Below are 14225 nucleotides of genomic sequence, written 5' to 3' on the forward strand. Positions count from 1 at the left end.
TTGCTGAAAATTATTGGAGCAGAGATGAAAGTGACCCTTAGGAGCCCCTAACATCTTCACTGAATGAGAGTGACCAGAAAGTCAGCAACCCATCAGAGAGCAATGAAAGAGATGGTAGAAGTCTCAAAGAAGAGGGATTTCTACACAAGCAAGGTGAGTGGCGATTTGGAAGCAACAGTGAAGAACAAGAATTCCTCTTGTTGAAAGTAGGAGAGGAAAGAGCCGAGGGAAATGGTACTAATGTAGGGAACTTCAACTCCTTTGGAAGAGAATTCTGCAATCCTTTAGCCATGTTTGCAATTGTATCTGTAAGGAATGATGGTACCCATGCTAGGGATCTGCAATCACTGTCCTAAGATATTGTGTCCTGAAACTCAGGGGAGGAAGCATGGAGCAATGGGGAAAACTCTAGACCGTATTGAGAGGAGACTGTGTGCAGGTCCAAAACCTCCTCTCGAAGAAACAATAAAGTAAATGAAAACATAACTGGGCTGGAGGAGGCAAGCTCTCCAAGAAGAACGGCTAAGATAAGTGATAGGAAGGAGAGAAGTAGAGGATTACCAGGGGGCAGCCAGACTAAACCAGGAAACAGAGGACCTTGGGCAGAGGTTGTTCCAAAAGCAAGTCATGGCATAAACCCTGGCCCTGGGAGTGAAGCGAACAGGAGTCCCACATGGAGGGGGAAAGACCTCCAGCCTGGTGCACCCAGCTTCCAGTAGAATATACCAGACCTTATTACTGTTCCTGGAGAAGGAAAAGGCAGAATGAGTTGGAAAGAGCACTGAGGGCAGAGGGGAGAGAAGGGAGGCTAGAGGTCAACTGTAAGCAATATAGGCTCCATGGCAATTAAGAAAACAAGTTTCTCTTAGACTCCCACTCAGTTGGGAGACCTGTTCTGTGTATACACATGAAAAGGAAAATATACATACAACTAACTAGCACAGTAAGATAGTACAATGAACAATATGAAAGGTAGAGAAAAAATATTCAGTGACCAGGAAAAAAAGAGACATCTATTCTAATTGGATGGTCAGGGAAATCTTTATAACACAAATGGGCTTTCTTCTGGACTTGGAAGAATGGGCCCATTTTGAAAGTAAGGTCACATGGGTGGAGGAATGGCCCCAGACCTCTCTGGCGGCACAAGCTACTGGAACAGTAGGTCCTGGTGTCAAGACAGACCTCCTGCCTCCTGAGGCCTCCATCTAGCCTCAGCCGAGTGAGTCCCTTTGGGTCCTATCCTGACTCACCTGTTCTTTCCCTTTCCTCTCAGCAGTTACGTAACTGATGAACGACTACCCGCTGAAGGAGATGTCTGACACTCACAGCAGCCCTCTGCTGGGAGAGCCTCTTTCCAGCAGATACAAACTCTACGAGTCAGAGTTTACCAGCACTAGCTGTCCCTCAAGCCCCCAGGATACACACCCAGCCCTGCCCCTCCTGGAAATGCCTGAAGAAAAGGTGAGGAATGTCTCCAGGATGCCTCCCAGGTTGGGAAATGGGAGGAAGGATGGCGAAAGATGCTGCTTTCCCAGCTTCCCAATGCATGTGTTACATAATGCCGTGGAGGGGCCACTGCCCAGGGAGATTCTGCCCTCAGTCAATACCTGGTTATACCCGTGATCAGTCCTACTTGGCCTTAGATAGAAAATGTGGCTCTGTGTGCAACATGGTTTTAAGGTCAAGTAGGGAATGCACACACTCACACACCAGTCTTCCAACCAGTCCCCAAAATCTTTCCCCTTAGACTTGCCCGCTTGAATTACCCTATTGTCCCCAAAAGAAAGGGGCCTTCTTTCAAATGTAGGCTCTCAGCACTCCTTGAACACAATAACACAGAGGTAGCCTGGCTATAGCTCTTGATACAGTGGAGAGGGGTACAAGACTGCTAAGATTTCTTTTTACTGAGATGTAATTCACATACCATAAAATTCACCCCTTTAAAGTATATATTTCACTAGTTTTCAACATATTTACAAAGTTGTGCAAACATCACCATTATCTAATTCCGGAATATTTTCATCACCTCAAAAAGAAACTCAGTACTTGTTAGCAGTCATTCCTCATTCCACCCTCTCCTCAGCCCCTGGCATCCACCAATCTTACTTTCTGTCCCTATGGATTTGTCTATTCTGTACATTTCATATAAATGGAATCATATAATATGTCGTCTTTTTTGATTGGCTTCTTTCATTTAGCATAATGTTTTCAAGTTCATCCATACTGTAGCATGAATCAGTACATCATTCCTTTTTATGACCAAATAATATTTCGTTGTATGAATCTACCATATTTTGTTTATCCATTCATCAGTTGATGGACATTTGGGTCTTTCTGCTTTTTGACTGTAATAAATAATGCTACTGTGAACATTTATATAGAAATTTTTGTGTGGACATATATTTTTATTTTTCTTGGGTATATACCTAGAAGTGGAATTTCTGGATCATATGGTAACTCTATGTTTGACATTTTAAGGAAGTGCCGAACTGTTTTCTAAAGCAGCTGCATCAGTGTATATTCTCACCAGCAATGTATGAGGCTCCAATTTCTCCAGATCCTTGCCAAAACTTGTTATTGTCTGTCTTTTTTATTATAGCCTAGGTGAATGTGAAGTGACATCTCATTGTGGTTGTTATTAGCATTTCCCTAATGACAAATGATGTCGAACATCTTTTCATGTGGTTATTGGCCACTTCTATATTTTCTTTGGAAAAAATATCCTTTCAAATCCTTTGCCCATTTTTTAATTAGGTTATTTGTCTTTTTATTGTGGAGTTATAAATAATTCTGTATATATTCTGGATTCTAGAACATTACCAGAAATACAATTTGCAAATTATTCCTCCCACTCTGTAGGTTGCCTTTTCGCTTTCTTGATAATGTCTTTAGAAATGCAAAATTTTTAATTTTGATTGAGTCCAATTTATCTGTTTTTTCTTTGGTTTCTTATACTTTCAGTGTCAAACCTAAGAAACAATTTTCTTGAGCAAAGTCATGAAGATTTATGCCAATGTTTTTATCTAAGAGTTTTATAGTTTTAGCACCTACTCCATTTAAGTATTTTATCCACTTTGAGTTAATTTTTTTTTCATGTGGTATTAGGTAGGATCTAACTTCAATCTTTTACAAGTGGATATCCAGTTGTCCCAGAATCATTTGTTAAAAAGACTATTCTTTCTCCATTAAATTGTCTTGACATTGTTATCAAAAATCAATTGACCATATGTATTTATAGGGTTTATTTCTGGACTCTCAATTCTATTTAACTGATTTTTATGTTTATCCTTATACTAGTACCACACCATCTTGACTACTGTAGTCTTGCAGCAAGTTTTGAAATCAAAAGGTGTGAGTCTTCCAACTTTGTTCTTTTTTTCACGACTGTTTTATCTATTCTGAAACACTTTCATTTCCACATGAATTTTATAATCTGATGTTCAATTTCTGCAAAGAAAAGGCAACTGGAATTTTTATAGGGATTGTTTTAAATCAATAGATAAATCTGGGGAGTATTGCCATCTTAAGATTAAGTTTTCCAAGCCTCTCCACTTATTTAGGTCTTTAATTTCTTTCAAGGATGTTTTGTAGTTTTTAGTGTACAACTCTTACAGCTCTTTTGTTAAATTTCTTCTAAAATATTTTATTCTTTTTCATGCTATGATAAGTAAATTGTTTTCTTTATTTTATTTTTGTATTATTCATTGCCAATATATAAAACAAAATTGGTTTTTGTATATTGATCTTCTATCCTGCAACCTTGCTTAATTCATCCATTAGCTCTAATAACTTTTTGTGGATTCCTTAAGAATTTTCTATATAAAAAGATGTGACATCTGTGAGTAGAGATAGTTTAAATTCTTTCTTTCCCATCTGGTTCCCTTTTGTTTCTTTTTCTTACCTAATTGCTCTAGCTGGAACTTGCAGTACAATGTTGAATAGAAGTGACAAGAGCAGACATCTTTGTCTTGTTCCTGATCTTAGGGGGAAAGCACCTCATCTTTCACCATTAAGTATGATATTGTGTGATATTAGCTGTGGGTTTTTAGTAGATATTCTTTATTAGGTTGAGGAATTTCCCTTTTATTCTTAGTTTGTTGAGTGTTTTTATCAGAAAGATCATTGAATTTTTCAAATTCTTCTTCTGTGTCTATTGAGATAATTATGTGATTTTTGTCCTTTATTCCTTTAGTATTAACATACATTGACTGATTTGTATATGTTGAACCTGTCTTGAATTTCTAGAATACATCTCACTTGGTCATAATTGTTTTTATTTGTTGCTGTATTTGTTTTGCTGGCATTTAGTTAAAGATTTTCGCATCTATATTTGTAAAGTATATTGATCTGTAGTTTTCTTTCTTGTCATGTCTTTGTCTGGTTGTGGTATCAGGGTAATACTACCTCAGAATGTATTAAGAAAGTTTCCCTTCTCTCCTACTTTTTGGAAGATATTGGTATTGATTCTTTAAATGTTTGGTATAATTCACCAGAGAAGCCATTTGGACTTGAGTTTTTCTGTGTGGGGAGTGTTTTTGTTATTATTATTAGTAATTCAATCTCTTAACTTGTTACAAATCAACCGAGATTCTCTATTTCTTCTTAAATCAGTTTTGGTGGTTTGTATCTTTCTAGGTATTGATCCAGTTCATCTAGATTATCTAGTTTGTTAGAAGACAATTATTCATTTCCTTATAATCCCTTTCCTTATAGTCTTTTTTATTTCTTTAAGGCTGGTAGTAATGTCTCCCCTTTCATTTCTGATTCTAGTAATTTCAATGTTCTCTTTTTTTCTTCTTGGCCAATCCAGCTAAAAGTTTCTCAATTTTGATCTTTTCAAAGAACCAACTTTTAGTTTCATTGATGTTCTCTATTGTTTTTCTATTCTCTATTTCATTTTATTCCACTTTAATCTTTATATTTCCTTCCTTCTATTCGCTTTGGGTTTAATTTGCTGTGGTTTTTTTTATTATCTTAAAGTGAAAGGTTAAGTTGTTGATTTGAGTTATTTCTCTTTTCTTTAGCATAGGCATTTACACCTATAAACTTTCCCCTCAGCACTGCTTTAGCTGTATCCCATAAGTTTTGGTATGTTGTGTTTTTGTTTTCATTCATTTCAAAGTACTTTCTAATTTCTCTTCTAATTTCCAATATGATCCATTGATTATTTAGGAGTGTGTTTAATTTTCTCATATTTCCCAAGTTTCCCTTCTGTTTTTGATTTCTAATTTCACTCTATTGTGGTCAGAGAACATACTTTGTATGATTTCAGTCCATTTAAATTTACTGATACTTTTTACCAGTAAATTTTTTAAATTATTTTATGGTCTAATATACGGTCTATATTACAGAAGGTTCCATATGCACTAGAAAAGAATGTGTATTCTGCCATTGTTGGATGGAGTGGTCTATAAATATCTACTAGATCTGGTTGGTTTATAATGTTGTTCAAGTCTTCTATTTCCTTGTTGATCTTCTGTCTAGTTATTCTATCCATTTTTGAAAGTTGAGTATGGAAGTTTCCAATTATTATTGTTGAATTGTCTTTTTCTCCCTTCAATTCTGCCAGTTTCTGTTTCATATATTTTGAGGCACATATTTGTTGCTAGGCAAATATGTGATTATAAGTGGTATATCTTCTTAATGGATTGATCTTTTTTTATTATAAATTGTCTCTCCTATTCTATAGTAATTTTTTTCTTAAAGTCTATTTTGTTCTTCTTAGTATAGCCACTCCAGCTTTCTTTTGGGGGGTGGGGAGGTTACTGTTTGCATAATATACCTTTTCCAATCTTTACAATCTATTTGTATATTTAAATAGAAAGTAGGGGGTTAGTTTCTTTTTATTTTTATTTATTTTTGATTTTGGTAACACTGGCTTATAACATTATATAAATTTTGGTTATACATCATTATATTTCAATTTCTATGTAGATTACATCATGTTCACCACCCAAAGACTAATTCCAATCCATCACCACACACATGTGCCTAATCGTCTCCCTCCCTCCCCCTTCTCTCTGGTAAGCACCAGTCCAATATCTGTCTCTGTATGATTGTTTGTTGTTGTTTTCATCTTCTACTTGTGACTGAGATATTATGGTATTTTACTTTCTCCATCTGACTTATTTTGCTTAGCATAATACCCTCAAGTTCCATCCATGTTGCCAGAAATGGCCAGATTCCATCATTGTTTATGGCTGAGGAGTATTCCATTGTGTATATATACCACGTATTCTTTATCCATTCATCCCATGATGGGCACCTAGGTTGCTTCCAAGTCTTGGCTATTATGAACAATGCTGCAATTAACATAGGGGTGGTATATCTTTACACATTCGTCTTTTCACATTCTTTGGATAAATACCCAACAGTGGAATAGCTGGATTGTTTGTTAGTTCTATTCTTAATTTTTTGAGGAACCTCCATACTATTTTCCATAGTGGTTGCCAAAGTTTGCAGTCCCATCAGCAGTGTATGAGAGTTCCCTTTTCTCCACATCCTTTCCAACGCTTGTTGTTTCCTGTCTTGTTAATTATAGCCATTCTCACAGTTGTGAGGTGATAGCTCATTGTAGTTTTGATTTGCCTTTCCATGATAGTTAGTGTTATTGAACATCTTTAAATGTGCCTTTTGGCCATCTGCATATCTTCTTTGAAGAAATGTCTGTTCAGAATTTTTGCTCATTTTTTAATTGAGATGTTAGTTTTTTTGTTGTTGAGATGTATGAGTTCTTTATATATTTTAGATATTAACCCCTTATCAGATATATGGTTTGCAAATATCTTCTCCTAATTGGTGGGTTGTCCTTTCATTTTGTTGATGGTTTCCTTTGCTGTGCAGCTTTTTAGTTTGAGGTAGTTGCATCTGCTTATTCTTTTTATTGTTGCCCTTACCCAGATAGACATGGTATTTGAAAATATACTGCTAAGACTGATGTTGAAGATTGTGCTGTCTATGTTTTCTTCTGGAAGTTTAATGGTTTCAGGTCTAACATTCAAGTCTTTAATCCATTTTGAGTTTATTTTTGTGTATGGTGTAAGATAATGGTCTGCTATCATTCTTTTGCATGCGATTGTCCAGTTTACACAAGACTATTTATTGAAGAGACTTTCTTTTCTCCATTGTGTGTTCTTGGCTCCCTTGTCAAAAGTTAGCTGTTCCATAGATGTGTGAGTTTATGTCTGGGCCCTCAGTTCTGTTGCACTGATCTGTGTGGCTATTTTTGTGCCAGTACCATGCTGTTTTGATTATAGCTTTGTAGTATATTTTGAAATCAGGAAGTGTGAAACCTCCAGCTTTGTTCTTTTTTCTCAGGATTCCTTTGGCTATTGGGGTCTTGCATTGTTCCATATAAATTTTAGGATTCTTTGTTCTGTTTCTGTGAAAAATGTCATTGCAACATTTATAGGGATTACATTGAATCTGTAGATTGCTTTAAGAAATATGGACATTTTAACTATGTTAATTCTTCCATTCCAAGAGCACAGAATATCTTTCCATTTTTTTGTGTCTTCTATGTCTTTCAACAATGTTTTATAGTTTTCAGTATACAAGTCTTTCACCTCTTTGGTTAAGTTTATTCCTAGGTATTTTCTTCTTTTTGTTGCAATTGTAAATAGAATTGTACTTTTAGTTTCTCTTTCTATCACTTCATTGTTAGTGTATAGAAATGCAACTGATTTTTGTATGATGATTTTGTATTCTGCAACTTTACCATATTCATTTATTATTTCTAAAAGTTTTTTGATGGATTCCTTGGGGTTTCCTATTTATAAAATCACATCATCTGCAAATAGTGACAGTTTCACTTCTTCCTTTCCAATTTGGATCCTTTTTATTTCTTTTTCTGGTCTAATTGCACTGGCTAGGACTTCCAATACTATGTTAAATAAGAGTGGTGAAAGTGGGCATTCTTGTTTGGTTCCTGTTCTTAGAGGGATATCTTTCAGTTTTTCTCCATTGAGAATGATGTTAGCTGAGGGTTTGTCATATATGGTCTTTATTATGTTGAGGTACTTTTCTCCTACACCCATTTTATTCAAAGTTTTTGTCATAAATGGATGCTGTATCTTATCAAATTCTTTCTCTGCATCTATTTGAGATGATCATGTGATTTTTATTCTTCATTTTGTTAATGTGATGTATCATGTTGATTGATTTGCAGATGTTGAACCATCCCTGCATCCCTGGAATAAATCTCACTTGATCATGGTAGATGATCTTTTTAATGAATTGTATTTTATTTTCTAATATTTTGTTGAGGGTTTTTGCATCTATGTTCATCAGTGATATTGACCTATAATTTTCTTTTTTTGTATTGTCCTTGTCTAGTTTTGGTATCAGGGTAATTTTGGCTTCATAGAATGAGTTAGGGAGCTTCCCCTCTTTTTCAAATTTTTAGAAGAGTTTGAGAAGGATAGGTATTAAGTCTTCTTTGAATGTTTGGTAGAATTCACCAGGGAAGCCATCTGGTCCTGGACTTCTATTTTGGAGGAGGTTTTTGATTACTGTTTCAATTTCCTTACAGGTGATTGGTCTATTCAAATTCTCTATTTCTTCTTGATTCAGTTTTGGAAGGTTGTATGTTTCTAAGAATTTATCCCTTTCTTCTAGATTATCCAGTTTGTTGGTGTATAGCTTTTTGTAGTATTCTCTTATAATCTTTTGTCTTTTGGGGTGTCCATTGTAATTTCTCCTCTTTATTTCTGATTTTATTTATTTGAGCCTTCTCTCTTGTTTTATTGGTGAGTCTAGCTAAAGGTTTGTCAATTTTGTTTATCTTTTCAGAGAACCAGCTCTTAGTTTCACTGATGTTTTTCTATTTTTTTCATAGTCTCTATTTCATTTATTTCTGCTCTGATTTTTATTATTTCCATCCTTCTACTGATTTGCAGCTTTGTTTGTCCTTCTTTTTCCAATTCCTTTAGGTGCACTGTTAGATTGCTTATTTGAGATTTTTCTTATTTGTTTAGGCATGCCTGTACTGCTATAACATTGCCTCTTAGAATCACTTTTGCTGTATCCCATACATTTTGGCATGTCATATTTTCATTTTCATTTGTCTCCGTGTATTTTTTTATTTCTCCTTTGACTTCTCCATTGACACAGCATTATGGAGTAGCATCTTGTTTAATCTCCACATATTGGTGGCTTCTCGGATTTTCTTTCTGTAGTTGATTTCTAGTTTCATACCATTGTGGTCAGAAAGGATGCTTGGTATTATTTCAGTCTTCTTAAATTAATTGAGACTTGTTTTGTGACCTAATATGTGATCTGTCCTGGAGAATGTTCCATGTGTATTTGAAAAGAATCTGTATTCTGCAGATTTTGGATGGACTGTTCTATATATATCTACTAAGTCTATCTGGTCTAATGTGTCATTTAAGGCTAATGTTTCTTTATTTATCTTCTGTTTGGATGATCTATCCACTGGTGTAAGTGGAGTGTTAACGTTCCCTACTATTATTGTGTTGCCGTGTATTTCTCCTTTTATGTTTATTAATAATTGGTTTATACATTTAGGTGCCCCTATGTTGGGTGCATAGATATTTACAAGAGTTATATCCTCTTGTTGGATTGTTCATTTCATCATTATGTAGTTCCCTTCTTTGTCTCTTGTTACGGTTTTTGTTTTACAGTCTATTTTGTCTGATATAAATATTGTTACCTCAGCTTTCTTTTCTTTGTCATTTGCATGGAGTATCTTTTTCCATCCTTTCACTTTCAGTTTGTTAGTGTCTTTAGGTTTGAAGTGTGTCTTTCGTATGCAGCATATATAGGAGTCTTGTTTTTTTATCCAATCGGCCACCCTATGTCTTTTGATTGGAGCATTTAATCCATTGACATTTAAAGTAGCTACTGATAAGAATGTACTTATTGCCATTTTGTTATTTTTTTCTGGGTGTTTTAGTAGTTCTTCTCTGTTCTTTTCTTCTTCTCTTGCTCTCTTCCCTTGTGGTTTAATGGCTTTCTTTAGTATTACTTTTGGATTCCTTTCTCTTAATTTTTTGTGTATTTATTATAAGTTTCTGGTTTGTGATTGCCGTGAGGTTCATATATAATAACCTACATATAAAGCAGATTATATTAAATTGATGGTCTCTTTAATTTGACCTCTTGGTAAAAGCCTTACCCTTTTACTCCTCTCCTCCCACATTTTATGTTTTTGATATCATATCTAACCTCTTTTTTGTGCATTTGTATCTATTGCCCTCATATAATGGAAATAGATAATTTTAGTACTTTCACCTTTTGACCTTCATGTTAGCTTCATAGATGGTTGATCTGCTACCTTTATTGTATATTTGCCTTTACCAGTGATCTCATTGCTTTTCGTAATATAATTTTCTTATTCCTATTTGAAGTCTTCTCTTTTCCACTTAAATAAGTCCTTTTAAAATTTCTTGTGAGGCTGGTTTCTTCGTGACAATCTCCTTTAGTTTTCGCTTGTCTGGGAAACTCTTTACCTTTCCTTCCACACTGAATGTTAACCTTGTCGGGTACAGTATTCTTGGCTATAGGTTTTTTTCTATCAGCAATTTAAATATATCATGCCACTCCCTTCTGGCCTGTAAGGTTCTGCTGAGAAGTCAGCTGATAGCCTTATGGGGTTTCCTTTGTATCTAACTTATTGCCTTTCTCTTGTGGCTTTTAGGATTTTCTCTCTTTATCTTTAATTCTTGATATTTTAATTATATGTGACTTGGTGTGGGCCTCTTTGGGTTTATCTTGTTTGGTGCTCTCTGTGCTTCCTGTACATGGAAGCCTGTTTTCTTCCTTAGGTTAAGAAAGTTTTCAGCTATTAGTTTTTCAAATAGGTTTTCTATTCCTTTGTCTCTCTCTTCTTCTTCTGGGACACCTATAATATGGATGTTAGTACACTTGATGTTGTTCCATAGGTCCCTTAGACTGTCCTCATTCTCTCTTTTGAATTTTGGAAATTTTCAGCCATTATTTTTCAAATATTTTCTGCCCTTTTCTCTCTCCTGCCCTTATATAATTTCCATTAAGCATATGGTGATACACTTGATGGTGTCCCATAGGTCTATGAGGCTATGTTCATTTTTTCATCATTTTGTTCTCTTTCTGTTCCTCAGACTAGATAATCTCAATTGACTTATCTTTAAGTTTTCTGATTCTTTCTTCAGACTGTTCTAATCCTCTGTTGATCCCCTCTAGCAAGTTTCTTGTTTCCATTATTGTACTTTTCAATTTCAGAATTTCTATTTGTTTGTTTTTTATAACTTCCTCTCTATTTGTATTCCCTATTTGGTGAGATGTTATTTTCATACTTTCCTTTAGTTCTTTAGACATGGTTTTCTTTTAGTCCTTGATCATATTTAAGGTGATTTAAAGCCTTTGTCTAATAACTCCAATGTCTTGGCTTCCTCAAGGACAGTTTATATTGACTTCTTTATTTCCGTTGTTCTATATAATGTTCTTTGCATATCTCATAATTATTTGTTGAAAATTGGGTGTTTTAAATAACATAATGTGGCAACTCTGGAAATAAGATTCTTCCTTCTCCCTAGGCTTTGCTGTTGCTTGCTTGTTTGTTTGTTTAATGGCCTTTCAGAACTAATTCTGTATTGAATGTCATTTGTAGCCACTGAAATCTCTGCTTAGTTAGCTTGGTGGTGAGCTAATGATTAGACAGAGATTTCCTTAGATGCCTGGAATTGATAAGCCTCTCAGTCTTTGTTAAGGAGATCTGTGTGCATTGTGGAGAATATCTTCTACACTCAACCACGCAGTTTCCAACTCCACCTTAGTCTTTACTTCCTGCTTGCCTAAAGATTCAAACTCAGCCAGAGGTGAGCACTTAGGGACTTCTCAGGTCTTTCTTGAGCATCCACATCATCCTGGGCATATGCCAGCCCTGTGCATGCATGAAGTCTTCTAGATTCATGGGAATATGTCCAAGCTTTTTAAAGCCCCCTTTGGATATCTCATTCCCCAGTTTTTCCTTTTAAGCTTTTTTATTAGCCTATTGTTTTCCCCAACTGTTGTCTACCGCCTCAGGCACAATTTTTTCCAGTGCTCTCATTGCTTTTACAGAAGAGAAAATTTGGGGAGGTCATTACTCCATCATTTTCACTGACATCCTCAAAACATTTAAGTTTTGATGCAGGGAGGAGGTTGGAGAAATCCGTAGACTAGCAGTGTGCAATAGAAATATAGTGTGAACCACATATCTGAGTTAAAATTTTCTATTAACAATGTTTTAAAAAAGTAAAAGGAAGTAGGTGAAATGAATTTTAATAATATGTTTTATTTAGATTAATTCATATAAAATATATAATATTATAATTTCAATATGTAAGCAATATAAAATATCATTGAGCTATTTTACATTGTCTTTTCATACTAAGTCCTCAATATCCACTTAGAGCACATCTTAACTCATTAATTCACTAATTAATTCTCTAGCCACATTCCAAGTGCTCAATGGCCACACGTTCTATTGGCTACTAATTGGACAGGACAGCTTTAAAGCAAGGAGTCCTGACTAAAGTGTCCATTGATAGAAATGAAGGGGGTATGAACTTACATGGGGAAAATAATTTATCTTTATTTCACTAACCTCCGGTGAACTTTAGCATTTACTTCAATTATAAATATAGACAATGAACAACAGCCATATTAGTAGTACCTGAGATTTTTGTCATTATCACAGATTGGGTTCCCCTAAAAAGTTGACTTTGAAATGGAAATTTGCATTTAAGAAGTTTACTGGTGTATGCCCTTGGGGTCAATACTTGTAGAGGAATAAAAGTGGCAGGATTAGGCAGATGGAGAAGTTGGGCTGTGATGCAGTCATAATAAAGGCCTTAGGTGATCTGATGGTGAGTTCTGGAGCTTGGATGGCTCTATAGAGTTGTCCTGAGTTGGGGTGAGGAGGCCCTACATATTCACTTATTGCTACTTTGAAATTATAATTGCTATTGGGTCTACACGCCAATATGTATATTAAAGTTTTTTAAAATATTGTGGTAACTACTTTTCAATATAATTGGTTTTCTTTGTAATCTTATTTACTTTATTCACTTACAAAGATTACTCTGGAAAGAAGTCCACAGGCTTACGAAGCTGCCAAAATGGATATGTGACACAAAAGTCTAAGAAACCCTTCTGTGAAGAATGTGGAGTTGTCCTGGGAAGAGCAGGCCTGTGTAGGGCACTCGGAACAGCATTAGACAATAGATATGTGTCTTATGACCCTTTATCTTTATCAAAAAACCTAATAACCTTCCTTATCCCCAAATACCTCTGCTCTCAAAAAGCTATATTAATTGACATTTTGTCATGACCTCTCCTGAAAGAATCTCCGACCATCCAATGAAGATAGCCACATTGTGAAAATTGAAAAATCCAATGAAAAGAACAAAAGGAGAGAAAGAGAGGCAGCCGATCGGGGCTTTGCAGGCCAGGAGGGCATCAGCCTCTTCCAAGCAGTGGGCTGCATCACTGGTGAGATGAAGGAGTACAGGAGCTGGCTGAAAGGTAGGCAAATGCCTGGGGAAGAAGAAGCAGGCCAGCCAAAGAGACGGCCCTCCCTCTGGCTTGGACTGAGGAAGCTGCTGCCTCACTCACCCATGATGAGGGCTTTCCCAGTTGGGGTGTTCCAGCTCTGTGTTGACTCCAGTGGGCATAATGTACTCTGCTAACCTGGAATTCCCAGTTTCAGAATTCAATGAATTTCACTGATTTGGGTTGTTTGCAAATTCTTGACTTCCACATGCCATAGCTATAGGACAATCACATTAGCAACATATAAACCATTTCCCAAATAAGCTGAATGGTCATTCCTCCACTTGTTCCACAGCCATTTATTATCTGCCAAGAAAATATTGGCATCGCACTCCCCAGTGTTCCAGGGTTCTTTCCTTTTAACTAATTCTTTCTCTTGTGTTCCCTAAACTAAATGCTCCAACAAACACCCCTACTCTGGCCACCTCCACTCGCCCCCCACCTGTATAGGTTATCCTGGAAACTAAACCAGAGAACGAGGCAGAATGTATGGCTTCCCCCCGGGTCCTGACTTATTTCACAGCTGGGCTAAAATCATTTCTTTCTCAGCTTCCTTTCTCCAGACTGCTTTCTTTACTTCTCAGATACCAGCCCTCAATTGAGTCATACAGCACTACACAAAAAGAGAGTTTCCTTCCCTCCTCACCTCTTCCCTTGGACTAATAAATTTCCCCTGGAATGCCCCTGGGGCT

The 14225-nt window shown here is 35.9% G+C and overlaps 1 protein-coding gene across 2 annotated transcripts in view; it reads left to right on the forward strand.

Annotated features, from left to right (window-relative positions):
- The window catches only part of LOC103544320 (urea transporter 2), a 193556-nt gene that overhangs the window by 130324 nt on the left and 49007 nt on the right, over window positions 1-14225 (forward strand). The window contains exons 3-4 of one of the 2 annotated variants that reach the window (XM_070627585.1): window positions 1277-1461; window positions 13326-13506. In XM_070627585.1, the coding sequence (XP_070483686.1) occupies window positions 1288-1461; window positions 13326-13506 (355 nt within the window). In that variant the 5' untranslated portion in view covers window positions 1277-1287. Of the gene's footprint in view, window positions 1-1276; window positions 1462-13325; window positions 13507-14225 lie in introns of those variants that run through there. The other variant, XM_070627584.1, reaches the window with a different exon arrangement.

This window comes from Equus przewalskii, chromosome 7, assembly GCF_037783145.1.
Source record: "Equus przewalskii isolate Varuska chromosome 7, EquPr2, whole genome shotgun sequence".
NCBI classification, from domain to species: Eukaryota; Metazoa; Chordata; class Mammalia; order Perissodactyla; family Equidae; genus Equus; species Equus przewalskii.